Here is a 16,257-nt window from a genome sequence, read left to right on the forward strand (position 1 = left end):
TCACATTAGCGACATAATTTAAAAAACGAACTTTCCAGAAAATAAATTTGAACGTTTTAAGTTTTTAACATTTTCTAATTTTAATTTTGAAATGTAATTTTGAAATAATAACTGATTGTATAGAGGAATAATTTATTTTTCTTTATATTTCCGTTTTTACAAGCAACCAAAAAATTACAACTTTTGATTAAATATCCGTAATAAATAAACGACGTCAATTAATGGACATAAATTAATCTTTTTACATTTTTGTTATTCTTTTATTATGTTTAATATATACATCGTATAAAAATTTTTTTAAAGCATTTATGTGAAAAATATATTAACAAAACATGACAAAAATATAGTTGCTATTGACCTTAGAATATTCAGTGATGATCATGATGATTAATCCTTTTTGAAAGCGTTAGCATCTCGTAGTTTTAGCAGGTATTTCATACCTAAATTCTTTACAAACCTTTATAAAAAAGACAGAACAATCAGATTATGATAATATTGAAATTGAACAAAAGATTCGTTTGTTTTTTTTCAACTTTAATAATTATGTTTAGCAGAAAAAGCAGCTTTGCAATTATTGTAAGGTTTTTTAATATGATTAGTTTATTTCGTCCATGAGGAACTAAGAGAAGACAAGAATCAATCATATTAAAGAATGTTACAATAGTTGGAAAATTGCTTTTTCTGGATGTAGCTATTATTACTCATGTAAAGCCTATTTTAGACAATCTGCAGCTTTTAATATAATTCAATTTTATTGAAATGTGTACTCTGTAGATATGTATATATGTATATTCTAATTCTTATAAATATTTTTCATAAATTGATAAACATTTCTATCTTGAAAGATCCTATCGTAATGGATTGTTAGTTACAGATTATCTAAGATGGACCTAAGAACGTAGAAAAAAATTAAACGAACTTTTTCTATTTATAATATATTGCAGAATAAATTTAATCTCGGTTTAATATATTCTTTAATGTTTTCTAATAACTTAGAATTAGAAAAAGATAAAAAGTAAATTAAATCGAGATTAAAATTAATCTACATTGGTAGAAATTAGCATTAATATATATGATAGAACTACGGTATGTAAACATATACCATTTTGCAAAATTCGGAAAACAATAAGACAGGTATACGATTCGTAACGAGGACGCCGTAGCAATCCACACTTCGTCTAGTTCATTTGCAATCGCGACTCCCATCAAAGTTGCACAACGTTCCGCGCTGACTTTGCTTCTAGATACGTCCGTTGTTACACCGTAAGTCTAAAAAATCATAAAGTGCTGTCAGCAATTGGCAATACATATATATTACTGTAATGTGATATATTTGTTTGTTAATTGTTTAGTATTATGTACAGATATACAGTCTGGTAATAAAATATCACTTCTCATAGCAAGTAGAGCGGGTTAAATTGAAAAAAATAAGTTTCTTATCGTTTTGCAAATGGTTCAATCATTAATAATAAATAAATTAATAAAAATTTCTAAACGAGTTTATATACATATGTATCATTATAACAATTAAGATGTTTTAGAAAAATATAAAGTAAATAAAGTTGTATTACACAATTTATATAGCTTTTCATCTCACTATTATACTGTTACATAATATTTTCACATTTCATATGTCATAAATTTTCTATAAACGGCATCTGGATATATAATACACAGAAACATTTTTGTGGCACCTACCTCGCCAGATTTCTCTGTGAAACTCTTGGCTAGGAACTCGGTCTGCACTGGACCTGGACAAACCATTGTCACGCTAATGTGCTTATCAGGATATTCTAAGAACAACGGCCTGAAATAGCCCTATAAAAGTATGTAATATAGTGATCACTGATATGTGCGATAGTATAGAATTTTACAAAGTTGCAACTAATTTTATTCAATAAAAGAAAATGATGTCTTGAAACTATTTACATGTAAGGCATGTTTAGTGCCGCAATAGGTCGCTGACATCGGTACTGGTAAAATTCCTGCTAAACTCGAGGTAGTGACGATTTGACCTTCGCCTACTTTTAGAAAGTATTTAATTACTAATCTGCTCAAAGACATGATGGAGAATACATTTAAGTTGAACATTTCTTTATCAACCGCTATCTCGATGTTTTCCCATTTTGCTCTTTGACTACGGCCGGCATTATTAACGAGTATGTCTAACTGAAACATAGAAACACATCTTTAGTATGAAATTTTTTTTCAAAATATTTTATGATTTTTCAAAATTTTTCAGAATTTTTTCAGAATTTTAGTACAAATTGGAACACTTTTCAAGAGTATTTTAATTTCTAAAATTGTCTTGAGTTTTTTGGTGGAAAATATTTTCTAAAATTTTGCTGAAAGTGATAGCTCAGTGAAATTTCTGAGAATTTATTGAAATTTCGCTGAAAGTAGATTTTCTGTAAAAATCGTCAAAATTGAGAAAGTGTAGGATTTTAATTGAAAGCTTAATTACTTTTATTGACACAAAAATATAGTATGTTAAAATTGATAATAATTAACTAAATTGATAAATTTACCTTGCCGAATTTATTGATCACATGTTCGAATGCTTTTTCGTGTAAGTCCAAATCAAGCATATCCATGGAATAAGCTTCCACATCATTGTCGGTCAAGTTTCTGTTCTCTGCAAAGGCACTTATGATATTTATGAAAAATTGATAACAATATTTTATAATCTTTAGTCCGGCTTAAAATTATTACATTAGTAAATTAACAACATTAACGTAATTCTACTTTGGACTGTTGAAGAGATCATATCACTTAATTAAAATAATCGACGAAGATCATTAATATATGTAGTAGAGGAGAAATCTTTTATAAAAGTTTGTAAGAGGTCAACTGTACCTTCCAAACACTTCTTCTTTACTCGTTCTAATTCAGCTACTCTCCGAGCAGACAAGATCAATTTGCAGTCTGCTTTGGCTAACACATAAGCCAATTGTTCTCCAATACCAGCAGATGCACCCGTTATCCATACTGTCTTGCCTTTCAACGAGGCTATGATAACAAAAATTTGTTTGTTTATTCATTCTTTGAATGATTTATAATTTGTGACAGATTTCAAGAGAATTATTTGTAATAAAAAATAGATAAATTAAATTATACATTAAAATAATATAAATTATAATAATTTTTATTATATATTATTAATATTTGTTATATATTTCTAATTAGAATCAGATTAAATAATGACATGAAAATTCTTCACTCTAGTAATGCACAAAAATTTATTAGGAAGCAAATAAGATCACTCAATTATTAGATTCAATTATTAGAGATAATATTATTGGATGTTTTATGTTTATTTAATCATTAACAAATTTATATGTAAATTGTTATTTACTGATCTGAGGAAAATCTTCATTGGCAAACAAATAAACTTAACGTATGTTTATGCAATTGTTTTACTTACGATTGACAAAAAGTTGGCTGAAGAAATTTTTTTATTTTTTAGGATTAGGCAAAAGTACTTACACACGGGTTTGCCGTATTTCTCCTTAAAAGCAAGTAATATATCACAATCCAAGAAGAAGGGAAAAATGAGATAGATGGAATAATAGACTACGAACAAGAGTCCGATAATTACGAATAAATCCATATTTAATTATACTTATTTACGATGACATGAAATTACTTCTGTAAACAAAAAGTTCTCAGTATTATAAAACTTATAAATATTTATACATATATATATATATATATGTGTTTATGCTCTTGAATATATCTACATAATTTTATTTTCTTATGCAGTTACGTTTTACGCGCGGTTTCATGTATTTTTACGCGTTGGAGAGAAAAAATTAGTATCGAATATGGGCATAAGCATAGAGCTATTATTGGATTTACTAGATTTGAAGGCCTTGGCAATGAGAAACTGGTATTACAACTACTCACAACATGGTCATCAATTACATCACAAGTACATATTGAATCTCCGTGACATATTTAATTATAAATAATGTGATAATTAAGCTAATAGTAAGGCGTTTTGCTGGTTAATAACTGCAGGTTGGAAAATTTCCTTTTCGGAAAAAGATAAAGAGTGAACTTAACTCCACCTGCAGTCGAAAACACGAAAGCAATGAATTTAATTTGAAGGTTGATTTTTTTTTTTTTTTTTTTGGAAAAAAACTGCCCCTCCAGATCTATTATTATTGTTGTTTTTTAAAAAAGATACAAATTGTATGAAGAAGAAATGTTATAATTCTTCCACTTATTGTTAATTAAATTTTTCTCAAAATATGCTGCGCTTTGTTAGTTACGGGAAATCAATAAAACTGGTATTATATATTCTGTGTATTAAAGTTCGGTAGTGTTATGTGATGGGTTTTATACAATGGCACGTGCAGTGAACGTGATAATATATCTATTTATTAACCTTTCATTTTTGACATCTCAAATACGTGACCTATTTTTGATTCCTCCTTTTTGATATTTTTTGCGATCATTTGGTAAAAAAAATTATTTCGAGAAAGATTATCAAGATATATTAACGTGCTTGTTAATATATCTCTTCCTTGCTTTCAGATTCAAGAGCCTTTTTAATCAAAGACTTTTTAAATCAAAAGCAGAACTCAAGTACACAAATATATTATTATATTTTTTTTATTTCTAAACAAAGATTTTATTGAAGAAATGTTTTGCGCTCTTTCTTTTAATTGTCTTCCGACAGCATTTGGATAAATTGTTCAACACACATAACGCTCATCTTTTGAACTTCACTATATTTAGGACGAAACGAATCATTATTCACATATATATAGTCAGTCCAGAAAATGTTTGTATAGGAAAAATCTTTATAAAAAAATGTTATTTTTGTAGAAAAAATATAAATATTTATTTTAATATAATATTTATTTTAATTAATTTTGAAGTAATATCGATTAACAATTATTACTTACATTCTGTCTTAAACGTATAAACAAAACACTTTGAAAATAATCGTGTTAATTTTTCTCGATTATACTTTATGTGCGTCTAATGCCTGTTTCCACCAATGCAGATTAACTTTAATCTCGGTTTAACTTATTGTTCATTTTTTTCTAATTTTTAGAATTAGAAAAAGGTGAAAAGCAAATTGAACCGAGATTAAAAGTTAATCTGCATTAGTGGAAATGGGCATAAGTAATACAAGTTTTATTTTTTCTTATTATTAAGATAATATTTAATTATTATTACCTATACATTACCTGTCATATTTGTTTTTAATTTATTCATTAATTATTATACATACATTAAATATTATTAAGATCATTTATTACTACACATCTTTTTAGATAAACTAAATACCGATGAGAACATGCCGTAACGGTCAAACTTCGTGGATGCTTCTGAAAATTTTTTTTCAGACTTACGACGCAAACTCTGATAAAGTACCTCACTATTATCACGAGCTAAATTGACTAACAATCTAATAATTTTGATGCTCATAGCATCTTGGATCTTAATAATATTGAATGATATATTAAAATCTCTGAATAACATATTAAAAATCTGTAAATATTTAATTTATATTGCAAAAAATATTACCTCGGCCGGGAGTCAAACCAATCAAACCCGAATCTCTGGCATTCCGTTACCTCGGTAGTCTAAAGGCTTAAGACACTCGTACAGTAGTTCATTAGAATTTGCGTTGTAAGTCTGAAAAATAATTTCGGCGCGCATTTAAAAAATCTATATTTATGAATCTACATACATAAGTATATAAATTCACACGAAATTATAAATAGGCCGGTATTCATAGTCAGTTCTTATATTCAAGACCGTCTTTTAAGTTCAGTCTTGAGGAGTTACGAACCAATCAGAGGGCCGCTTTAGCATCTTAAGAAATTACTTAAGACAGTCTTGAAATAAGAACCGACTATGAATAGAATCCTTAGAAGCATCCAAAATCCAGCTTAACCGTTGCGGCATGTTCTCATCGATATTTTTGAACTTTTACGGTCCAATAAAATTTGATATCTTTAGATAAAATAATTTTGAGAAACATACAACCTATTTTATTCTTTGTTAATAAATAAATGTTCATTTGCTAAAAAAAATAAGACTTTTTTTTAATAATCTACTTTGTACGATTACTTTTTGTATTCACTATACGTTTCTAACTCTTGCTGTGTTTTCGAACAATAATGTTTCGCTATATGATTACAATAAAAGTGCAATCCTGTACACATTGCAAGGACTGTTAATAATTCATTTGCAATTATAATTAACGCAATGGAAAAATTAGATATGAAAGTGCGTATCATCAAGCTAACCCTCTTCAACACGGAGAGAAAAAGAGAGAAGACCAACTATCTAGAAGCACACGCACATATGCAGATAAATCACATACAGATAAATTGCATCATACGAAGAAATTATAAATCGACATCATATCGTTGCATGAATTTTTTCGAATGTTAGTCGACATTTTAGTGACATTTCGTCGTAATAAAGATGGAAATTCAATGTATAAGAAAAGAAGAGAATCAGTCGTTTTCAATCATGTTGCACTCGGAAGAATAAGAATAAAAAACAGTTGAATTGAAACAATAACGAACTGAAGAAATCGCCATTCTCACTATGAAATCGCACAATGCTAAACACAGAATGCCGCCGGTTTGCGCCGGTTTGCATTATCGCCACGTGTTACATACCTCGCTCTTTGACTCCGCCCGTAGAACTCTAGATCGCCTGATCGCGTCTGGACTCTGGCTGTGGAACTCTGGAAAGGGACCCTTTTAGGAGAGGGGGATCGATATACAGAAACGTGAGGAGTGGATGATGCTCAAAGAACGTGCCGAGAATAACCGAGCTCTCTCTCTCTCTCTCTCTCTCTCTCTCTCTCTCTCTAGTTCAAAATATTTAAATATGATATATAACCGAGTCCATAGTACATTAAAGAAAAGAATAATTTAAAGTTTATTAAACTTTGCATTATACAACTTTAAATCTGACTCGAATAATCTTTAATTTACTCTTGTATGTACTAAATTATATATATAATATTGTGATATATAAGCAGGGAATGGAAACTTACTTTTTAAAAATAACTAGTTACAGTTACTCGTTACCGAGTAAAAAATGTAACTAGTTACAGTTACAGTTATCGCTTTTTAAAAGTAACTCGTTACAGTTACCGTTACTTGAAAAATAACTTTTCGTTACTTTTCCGTTACTTTTTTAAAATCAATTTAAAAATGTATTTTTGCATTTTTTTTTTTATATGTAATACTGACAAATATATAGTTTTTTTAAAAAAAAAAAAAACAATGTAGAATGGCTCAAATAATAAATTAAATAATAGTAAAATGAGAAGGGTTACGAGCCAAAAATGAAACAGTTTATTTCCGATAAGAACGACGATGACAATGTAATTAAATGTATAAATATATATTAGAACAATACATAGATAAAACAAGATAAAAACAAACGACGTTTCGACACTTATTGTCATCGTCTTTTAAACTGTTTCGCTTTTGGGTTCATAGCCCTTCTCATTTTACTATTATTTAATTTATTTTTTAATTTTTTTTAAACACAATTTTGTAATTCTAAAACCTGTAAAATATGCAGCAAATTGAAATATTTGTATGTCCTATGTATTACATAGAAGATAGAAGTGTAAAATAATTACTGAATCATAACGGCCGAATGTCTAAGGGCTTTCAAGTCTTATTGATAAGCGCTATAAATAGCATGTATCCAATCGAACCGTATTCAATCGTGTGCAAAGTAACGACAAAAGTAACTGTAAATTTCGTTACCGTTACCCAAAAAATGTAACTCGTTACCGTTACAGTTACCAAAAAAAGAAAGTAACGCAGTTACCAGTAAAGTTACCAAAAAAGTAACTTGTAACTGTAATTTCGTTACAAGTAACGAGTTACTTCCATTCCCTGTATATAAGTATAAATTTTTTGTATGTAGTAGAAAGAAGTAAGGGATAATTTGTTTCTCTGCAGATATATTTAATTTATTATTATCTTTATGATATAATTTCTTATCAATTTACATATCATTTTTATTACATATGTGTATGTACACATAAAGATGAAACTTAATTCACCTGAGAATAAAAATACAAACATCTTTAAACTTTAAAATTTTGTATTGTAATAAATCACGGCGATGCATATCTTTGGATGATTACGTTGTGAAAAAGTGATATCATTTTCGAGATTTTGCTTCGCAGCTCGTATTTTTTGCGCTTTCTTTTCTTGGGTTATTAAAATAATTATGTAGCTCAAACTAATTTAGAATTTCAAAAAATTTTTGCTGCACTACTAATCATACTTGAGATTTCTACGTAAATATTTTAATGGCCTAACAAATTTTTTTTCAAATCTAAATAAAAAAATATTTTAATATTTCAACTCATTCTTTCCATGTACAAATCTTGATAGAAATAATACATATTTATACTTTGCACTTTTGCAATGAGTATTTATGGTATTATGCGATATTAAAAACAATGATAATTATATGTTATTTGATAATTATGCAATCCGATTGTTATCTGCATAAAGTCACGTACGGTTACGTAATAAATTGTAACGTGAGGTTACGTAAATTGTGTTTCTTAAAAAGTATATCAGTTTTGTAAAATCCACACTGAAAAATAAAATTAGCTGCATATGATATAGCATTTTTAATTGGTTGCGACAGCCAATTTTTGATTGCAGCAGCCAATTTTTAATTGTAGCAGTCATGCGGATGGCTAACACGATCAACAATTGACCGCTGCAACAAGAAATTGGATACATTAAATTACACATAGTATTAAATTAAAAATGCTATGCCATATTTTACCATCTGCAGCAGCCAATCTTTTCTTTCAATGCACAGTTTGTGCTCACTTTTCTCTGTACATATATAACGAAACAAACAGAAGCAGGCAATAATTTAAAAGGTTGCAAATTATTTATAATTTATAGTATCTATCTTCTGGAAGCTCTTCTTATTCGATGAAAGTACAAATACTCCTGAAACATAAAAATACAATTGTACAATTAAATTATGTTTAATTATAAATTTATGTTACATATACATATACATGTACGTAAATATGCGATTTTCGATTTGAGTTCGCTCAATTGAAAAAATTAAGAATTAATTGTCGGAATAAAAGTTAAAAGTGATCGCTCACTATTAAGAACGACGCGCCGAGGAGCAGACTTTTCAATCTCACGTCTGTATCTATTGGAAATGTAAGAAGCAGGATATAATCGACTGCCAAGTGATCCCATTGATGTATCAGTGATGCGACTTGGTGAGATCCGTCCAATGATACGATCTAAAAAGGAAGAGGTAGGTAAAGTAGTGTAATTAAAATTAATAAGAAAAAGTACACTATATTAAATTTTAATATATTACACATATAATAATTTTGTTTATTATGTGTATAAATATTAACGTAATGTTTCTAATAAATACATTAAGAGAAAAGGTTGCAATTTTATGATTATTATAATGCATTTGAAACAATTATAATTTGCACGATTAAAATAACTTTAGATTAATTAATACATGTAGTGGAACTAAAAAAATATTCAAAGTCAAATTATGGTAACTACAACTATTTATCTCTCAGTATGGCATTAATAATTTAATAGCTTGTAATAAAAATAATCATTTCTCATAGTAATATCAATTAACAATAGGCATAAAACAAATAAGAATAAATAAAAAATATTGTCAAATAAGAAATAACAACAGTTTTGTGCAACTCGTTTTCGGTCTTACGTTTTACATTAGTTGCGATAAGTCTGGTCGATCATTCGATATTTTTAACGTTAGCGTATTCTATGTGGATGATCCTATATTGATTCACCTGGAATTGCGCTTCCTTGAACATACAACAGTCGCAAGTGAAGGGTCCATAAATGTTGCAGAGAGGCTCTTGGATCGCGTTATACACAGTGAAGCTTGGCCCTATCGGGCTGAAGTTCTTCTCCACGCTGCCGATGAGATTCGCGCTTTCAACCGTAATTCTCTGCAGGAATGCGAAAAATGAACGAATCAAGTGAGAAAATGGAAATCATTACGTTCGTCACGTTTGTCGCTTTGTTTTAAGATCTGATAGGTACGTCGAAAATTAAACCTACTGTTCTCCGTTCATATCTCACATAGAATTTATTGTAATGCGGGATTTTCTTATATATAGATATTCTTTTGTAAAGTTTTGAAATCGCTGAAGAAGCTTCGAGGCAATTAAATAGTTTTACTTTGCTTCTAGTAAATTATTATTAAATTGATATAATTAGACTTTTTTTATCGCTGCCAAAAAATCCTTACTTTTTATTTTAAATATTATATATCTAATACAAAGTCGTAAAAAATTATAGTTTATAATTTACAGAAATTAAAGAAAATTGTTCTGTTTTAATAAAAAAAAATGGGTTACTCGAGCAGAACGGCAGGATTAATAATTTAATTGAGCACATTAAGCTCAATTTATTGCGACGATATATCTTCCTTTGTGAAACGCCACACAAGGAATACACCAGCTTAAGAGACAGTCAAAATAACTTTATTTTGATGTCATGAAAGTCAAAATGATGAATTTTTGCCAACAAAATTTGACTGTTTGTTAACATTAAAAATCAAAATTAAGTCATTTTGATTTTTTGTTAGCTTTTGTGTATTCTCTGGGCAACTGACTGCTAGATTACTAACGAATCCTCAACAGTTGCATTATTTTTCCTTTTGAGGTGTCAAAACATATATTTTTTCAACTCCGAAACAATTATTAAGACAAGTGTTTTGCCCAAGGAACACACCAAATCAAGAAAAAATCAAAATTATGTACTTTAATGTAAAAATGATAATTTTTAGTTACACGATTTGACTGTTTATTGATTTTCAGCATCAAAATATAGTCAATGATTTTGACGTTATCTTGATTTTTTGTTGATTTTGTATTCCTTGGATGCCTGCACGTCTAAATCGTACGCATAATATGTATGTGTGTATATATATATATGTATAATAAATAAGCTCGAGAAGGAGGATTCGAAAGTTTGCGATATGCTGATAATTAAGATGCAAATAAACTTCCTATAATTAAATCTGGTATAATAGCAAGAATGCGTAGGACGCTTTCGTCGACTTACCTGTCGAGAGCAAGGCACGTGCAACAAGCTGGGATCTTTCCGGATGATGAAAGCGGTTTCGCCACACTGATCCAAGACGTTCAACACGAATCCTTTGTACCAGCCGCATAATCGTGATTCCGTTTCCATCTTAGATTCCATGGCAAGAAACAATGTTTCCGCGCGTGGCACTTTCACCCTGTACTGAATACCCTTGTCCAGTCTGCCGAGTACTGCCAAATATTTCGCGCAAAAATTGCATACATCTCTATTATATCTTTTATTCGTATATAATGTAATTGTATTATTTATTAAGTTATCATATAATATCGATAAAGCAGAATTATATATATATATATACATAAAAAGTTATATTTTTTAATAATTCGCATAATAATTATAAATAAAACTTAACTCAATCACACACAATATAAAAAAATCTTTTTTTAAATATTTATTTAATGTAAAAATATTAAATAAATATTTTAAAAAGATTTTCTCTAATAGAGATATGTATGTTGATTAGAAACATTATTAAAAAAGAAATTATTTAGTTATTTAATTCATATTAATTATATAAATTTAACTATTAATAATTATTTGTTAACATTAAATAATATAAATATTTAAACATTATTAAATACATATGCATATTCTTTTTATGATAAGAAATTTACATATATATTTGGCATTATTGATTTTATTCAATTATATATTATAGCTATTTAAATTTATTATAAATATTTTCTTGTTTCACTCTATTTTCTTAGAGCAAAAAGCTGGCGCATGGTGCGCTAAATACGTACGAGTACTCAAATCAATAACCTGCTGAATTTCCAATTGCTCAACACCGTCCAGGAACTGCGTACCGGTGATTGCATTCAAATGCGATCTAGGTGTCGAAACCCAATCGAGAGTGTTGATAGGAATTGGCCTACGGAATCGACTCTCGCCTTCTATAAATGTGATGCGAAAATTAGCTAGAACAAAAGCGGCTGCGAATCTTATTGAATACGTAAGTACTTGTTGTCAAACAATTTTTTATCACGTTTATGCGCAATCAGTTAAAGAATTATATTTATAATTATGTATAAAAAAATATATTTGTGTAATTATAGACTATTATAATTTCTTTTCATTATTTTTTCGAGCAAGTGTTTAAAAATTTTTTTTCATAAAAATAAAAAAAAATTATATGCATCATATATGCTCGGAAACTGTTGGAGAATATAATCAAAAACATCATATATGCTCGGAAACTGTTGGAGAATATAATCAAAATAATGATTTTACATTGAATATTTTAATAAACTAAAAATTTTTTTCCTTAAAAATTAAATTAAGGAGAATTATTTTTGCCTTGACGCTGCAATTATATTATATAAAAGAAAAATTAACAAAATATTTACTTAACACATCGCGCAATTTTTTTTAGAACTATTTGCTTTTTAATTCTCATTATTTAATTTTCTGTTTTTAAATATTTATTTACGCAACACGACAAATAGGAAAAAGAAATTACATTTTATGGCGGCCGTTAATGACATCATTTCTAATAAGGAAACAACAAAGTCAACGAAAGATCAAAACGACTTTATTTTATTTTTAAGCAATGTTTTTAACATTGCTAAGTAGTCAAATTTTATAACAAAAAAGTCAGCATTTTTACTTTCATGACGTCAAAAGAAAGTAATTTTTTTTACTTAATTTAAGGGAAATAGTCTATTCACCTCCCGGCTGGATCGTAATGATGGTGGAATTCGTGTGAATAATTGGCAAGTTTTCTTGCAGCTCCATCGTCTGCGTCGCCGTGCTCGTTGCTGGGGAGTCCCAAAAAAAGATTAAAAGAGAATGATGAGCCATTTACGATGGATTCTGAAAAAAATTGCGGAAAAAAGAAATGTCCTCCGCGCGATAAAACGTGTGATATCTTTGTCTGATACCAGTCGCTTGCGATTGTTGCTCGCCGTTGTTTGCTGACGTGTCGTTGAGCTGCTGTGCGTAACTCCGTTCCATCGTCGAGTCCACTTCCGTGTACCGCATCATCGTAGAGTGATCTTGTTTACCGTCTCCGACGAACAGAGAAGAGGGATGATTACGCGGACAGACAGTCGAGATAGAGAGAGCGAGAGAGAGAGAAAGATCTGTTTCTTCACCTGTCACTTCTTTCACCCTTATAGAAACCCATTTATTACTATGGCCAATTGAATACTGGAAGATATCCAACGAACACACAAAAGTCAATAAAAAACTAAAATGACTTTATTTTAATATGTCCTTAATGTCAGTAAATAGTCAAATTTTGTAACTGAAAATCATTATTTTGACGTCAATAAAATCATTTTGGCTTTTTCTTGACTTGGTATGTTCCTTAATTAGTGATTAATTTTTATTTTGAGTATTGAAAGCACTATTAATTCCTAAATGGAACATAAAACCGTAATAAAATTAAGTTGAAATCATTCTAGAAAAAATTTATAACATAATGATGTATGTGATACACTACTGATAATGATTTTCTGATGAATTCTTGACGTATTAATGACTTTTATAATTTTTTAAAATAATAGTTACAAAAAAATCACATAAAAATCATCGTTATGTCAAAAATTTACAAATTCATAATAAAGTATTTTATGACATCATTATGACTTTTTTAAAATAACTTCAACTTGATGTTATATTAATGTTATCTCGATTTTATTGTTCTACTTGAGTCAATGCTTTCAAGTAATGAATTTTGCATTGAATGACACTGCTTTCAATTTTCAATACTCAAAATAAGTACTTAATCATTACCTTTTAGTATCAAATGTTTTTAAAAGTAACGTTTGCTCAGCAAAACAAGGCAATCCGTTCCGAGGGTCGCTAACCACCGAGGGAAGACTATCCGATCATTCGTACTTGAATTTCTATCTGGCTATCTTCTCTCGTTATCGCCCGACAATTTCTTTATCATTTATCTTGCGGATAAGCGATATATCGCTGTGTAGTTATCGATAATATTCGTAACAAAAGCGCTGATCTAAACGCAAAAATTTCGTCAATAACGAACGCTTACAAAATATTCGAGATTTCTTCCATCTTTTCTCAGCTCCCAAGGAACATACAAAAGTCAACAAAAAATGACTTTATTTTGATTTTTAACGTAAAGAAATAATCAAAATTTGCATTAAAAAATAATCATGTTGATTTTTATGACATCAAAATAAAATTATTTTTATTTTTTCTTGACTTGAGATGTATTTGTTTTTTGAGAATCTGCACTGTATTTTTCGATTCGTGTTCGATCGAATTGAAATAATATTTTGTTATTTTAAACTTCTATGAGTGCCAAAATATAAATCAATCCATTTTTAGGGTTAATTTTAAAATAACGAAATAAAAATAAACACGAAAATATTAAGAGAGATCATTACAACCACAAGGATCATAACACTTTCTTCTAAATTAAATTTGAATAAAAAATACATTTTTATGAAAATTTTTAAACTGCATTATTTTAATTAAATTAATGACGTATTGAATAAAACAGTGACCTATTGTAGAAATGATTAAAAATAACTCAATTGAGTATAATTTGACACATTTATTACATACATTTACATTATTTTTCATTTTTTGCTCTTAGCGGATATAACATATATAACTATACGTAGAAATAATTACCTCAATATCTTCTTTAACTCGTGAAGGAGTATAATTTTAATCGAGTAACGCACAGCTGTGAAGAAACTACACAATATCTGATTTGAAAATAGTGTAATGCATTTATGCATACGTGTATACAATAAATAGTAAAATAATCTTTGTCTTATTTGCGTGAATAAAGAGTTTCTTAAATGCGAATAAAGAGTTCCTTCGATGTGATTGCTGTCGAAGAATTATGCAAGGGGAGACAGCGCATTCCGATGATCAAGCAATTCCGCGACGATGATCAATACTTCTTGAATGAAATTCCGAAAACGCCTTTCTTCGCTCTCCAGACTTTTCCCGGATTAATTAACGTTAAATTAATTAATGAGTCTGCACACTCTCTTTCTGTCTACCACGATTAATTTTGTAAAACGAATCATACGTCCCATTTGCGTCATGTATATCCCATTTGCGTTGTATTTTTATTCCCGGACTTCACGCGATATAACATTTTATTGTTAAAGAAAAGTTTCTGGTGTTTATTACACTGGCAGTGTTCTGCTTAGATAATTAAAAATTATCTAGATATAGATAAGATAAATCACACAAAAATATATCTTAGATAAGATAAAGATGATTAATTTTACATTAATCTAGATAAAAGATAAAATTAAAAAAATATTGTATTAGATAATTTTTAAAATAATTTTATTTTTAAGTAACTATTACGTAATAAAACAATTTAGAATATAAAAAAAAGGGATTTTATATTTTTATAAATTTTTATTTTTTTAGAGTTTCATATTATTCTTGAAAACTATTATAAAATTATAATGGACAACCGTGTTTTGGATATATATAAAGCTATAAATCCAATTATTATATTATTAGTAACATTTTAACAATAATAATATAAAAAACAGAGCTCCTTTATAATTATTTTATCATGTAATTCTAGTCAACACAAACATCAAATATCTTTTTCTTAGCAATGGTACGCATTCGGTTGATATGTTTTTATGAGAGTATATAGGTATTAAAAACGTGTGAAGTACAACCGCCATGCTGTGGATGTATATGGATGACGAGGCTCGTATACTACGCATTTGAGAAAAACACGATGTAACAAAGCATGGAAGACAAAGTCTCGACTTTCATTAGTCCACGAGACGAATGGCTTCGCGTAACCAGGAACCGGGTTCTGCTTATAAGGATTAAAGCGATGTTATGTCGCATGTTACAATTTCTCCCCGGCAGTTTTTCTCGCTCGAGAGAGCCCGAGATGATCCGGACTCAAAACACTCGCGGCGTTCTGCGCTAATTAATCCCCTCGGTATATATTTATTTACACATTCATAATTGCAACTACCGATTAATTTCCTTCATTTCTAATTAAAATTTTGATCATCTGCGTGATCTCAATGTATCTCAAATTATTAATTAGATGATTTTAATTCTAATTCAATTGAGAGAAATAATTATATTTTCGGTCAAAGATCTTGTTGTTTCTCAAATAAAATACAAAAGTCGTAAT

The 16,257-nt window shown here is 28.8% G+C and overlaps 2 protein-coding genes across 2 annotated transcripts; both read right to left on the reverse strand.

Moving 5' to 3' along the window:
* Positions 1-352: 352 nt before the first annotated feature.
* LOC108771923 (dehydrogenase/reductase SDR family member 7) lies at positions 353-6,709 on the reverse strand. The gene is made up of 9 exons (XM_018537340.1): positions 6,651-6,709; positions 5,542-5,652; positions 3,487-3,648; positions 2,857-3,009; positions 2,529-2,635; positions 1,930-2,169; positions 1,699-1,818; positions 1,103-1,269; positions 353-457 (listed from the first exon to the last, which is right to left on the reverse strand). Exons 3-9 carry the CDS (start codon positions 3,608-3,610, stop codon positions 388-390), a joined length of 981 nt encoding a protein of 326 aa, XP_018392842.1. The 5' UTR covers positions 3,611-3,648; positions 5,542-5,652; positions 6,651-6,709; the 3' UTR covers positions 353-387.
* Positions 6,710-8,904: 2,195 nt separating this feature from the next.
* Positions 8,905-13,133, reverse strand: LOC108771950 (phospholipid scramblase 1). Its single transcript, XM_018537373.1, has 7 exons — positions 13,031-13,133; positions 12,818-12,907; positions 11,894-12,043; positions 11,109-11,320; positions 9,827-9,988; positions 9,143-9,289; positions 8,905-8,978 (listed from the first exon to the last, which is right to left on the reverse strand). The coding sequence occupies exons 1-7, from the start codon at positions 13,131-13,133 to the stop codon at positions 8,934-8,936; spliced, it is 909 nt and encodes a 302-aa protein (XP_018392875.1). The 3' UTR covers positions 8,905-8,933.
* Between the last annotated feature and the right edge of the window lie 3,124 nt (positions 13,134-16,257).

Source organism: Cyphomyrmex costatus, unplaced genomic scaffold, assembly GCF_001594065.2.
Source record: "Cyphomyrmex costatus isolate MS0001 unplaced genomic scaffold, Ccosl1.0 scaffold17, whole genome shotgun sequence".
In the NCBI taxonomy this organism is placed as follows: Eukaryota; Metazoa; Arthropoda; class Insecta; order Hymenoptera; family Formicidae; genus Cyphomyrmex; species Cyphomyrmex costatus.

Coding starts and splice junctions, on each gene's coding strand:
- LOC108771923 (XM_018537340.1), bottom strand. CDS start 3,610: ATGGATTTATTCGTAATTATCGGACTCTTGTTCGTAGTCTATTATTCC. Junction 1,819..1,929: donor GCACTAAACATGCCTTACAT/GTAAATAGTTTC, acceptor ATACTTTTATAG/GGCTATTTCAGGCCGTTGTT. Junction 458..1,102: donor TTTCCGAATTTTGCAAAATG/GTATATGTTTAC, acceptor TTTTTTATAAAG/GTTTGTAAAGAATTTAGGTA.
- LOC108771950 (XM_018537373.1), bottom strand. CDS start 13,133: ATGATGCGGTACACGGAAGTGGACTCGACGATGGAACGGAGTTACGCA. Junction 12,044..12,817: donor CATTACGATCCAGCCGGGAG/GTGAATAGACTA, acceptor TCACATTTATAG/AAGGCGAGAGTCGATTCCGT. Junction 8,979..9,142: donor TCGGCGCGTCGTTCTTAATA/GTGAGCGATCAC, acceptor TTTATGTTTCAG/GAGTATTTGTACTTTCATCG.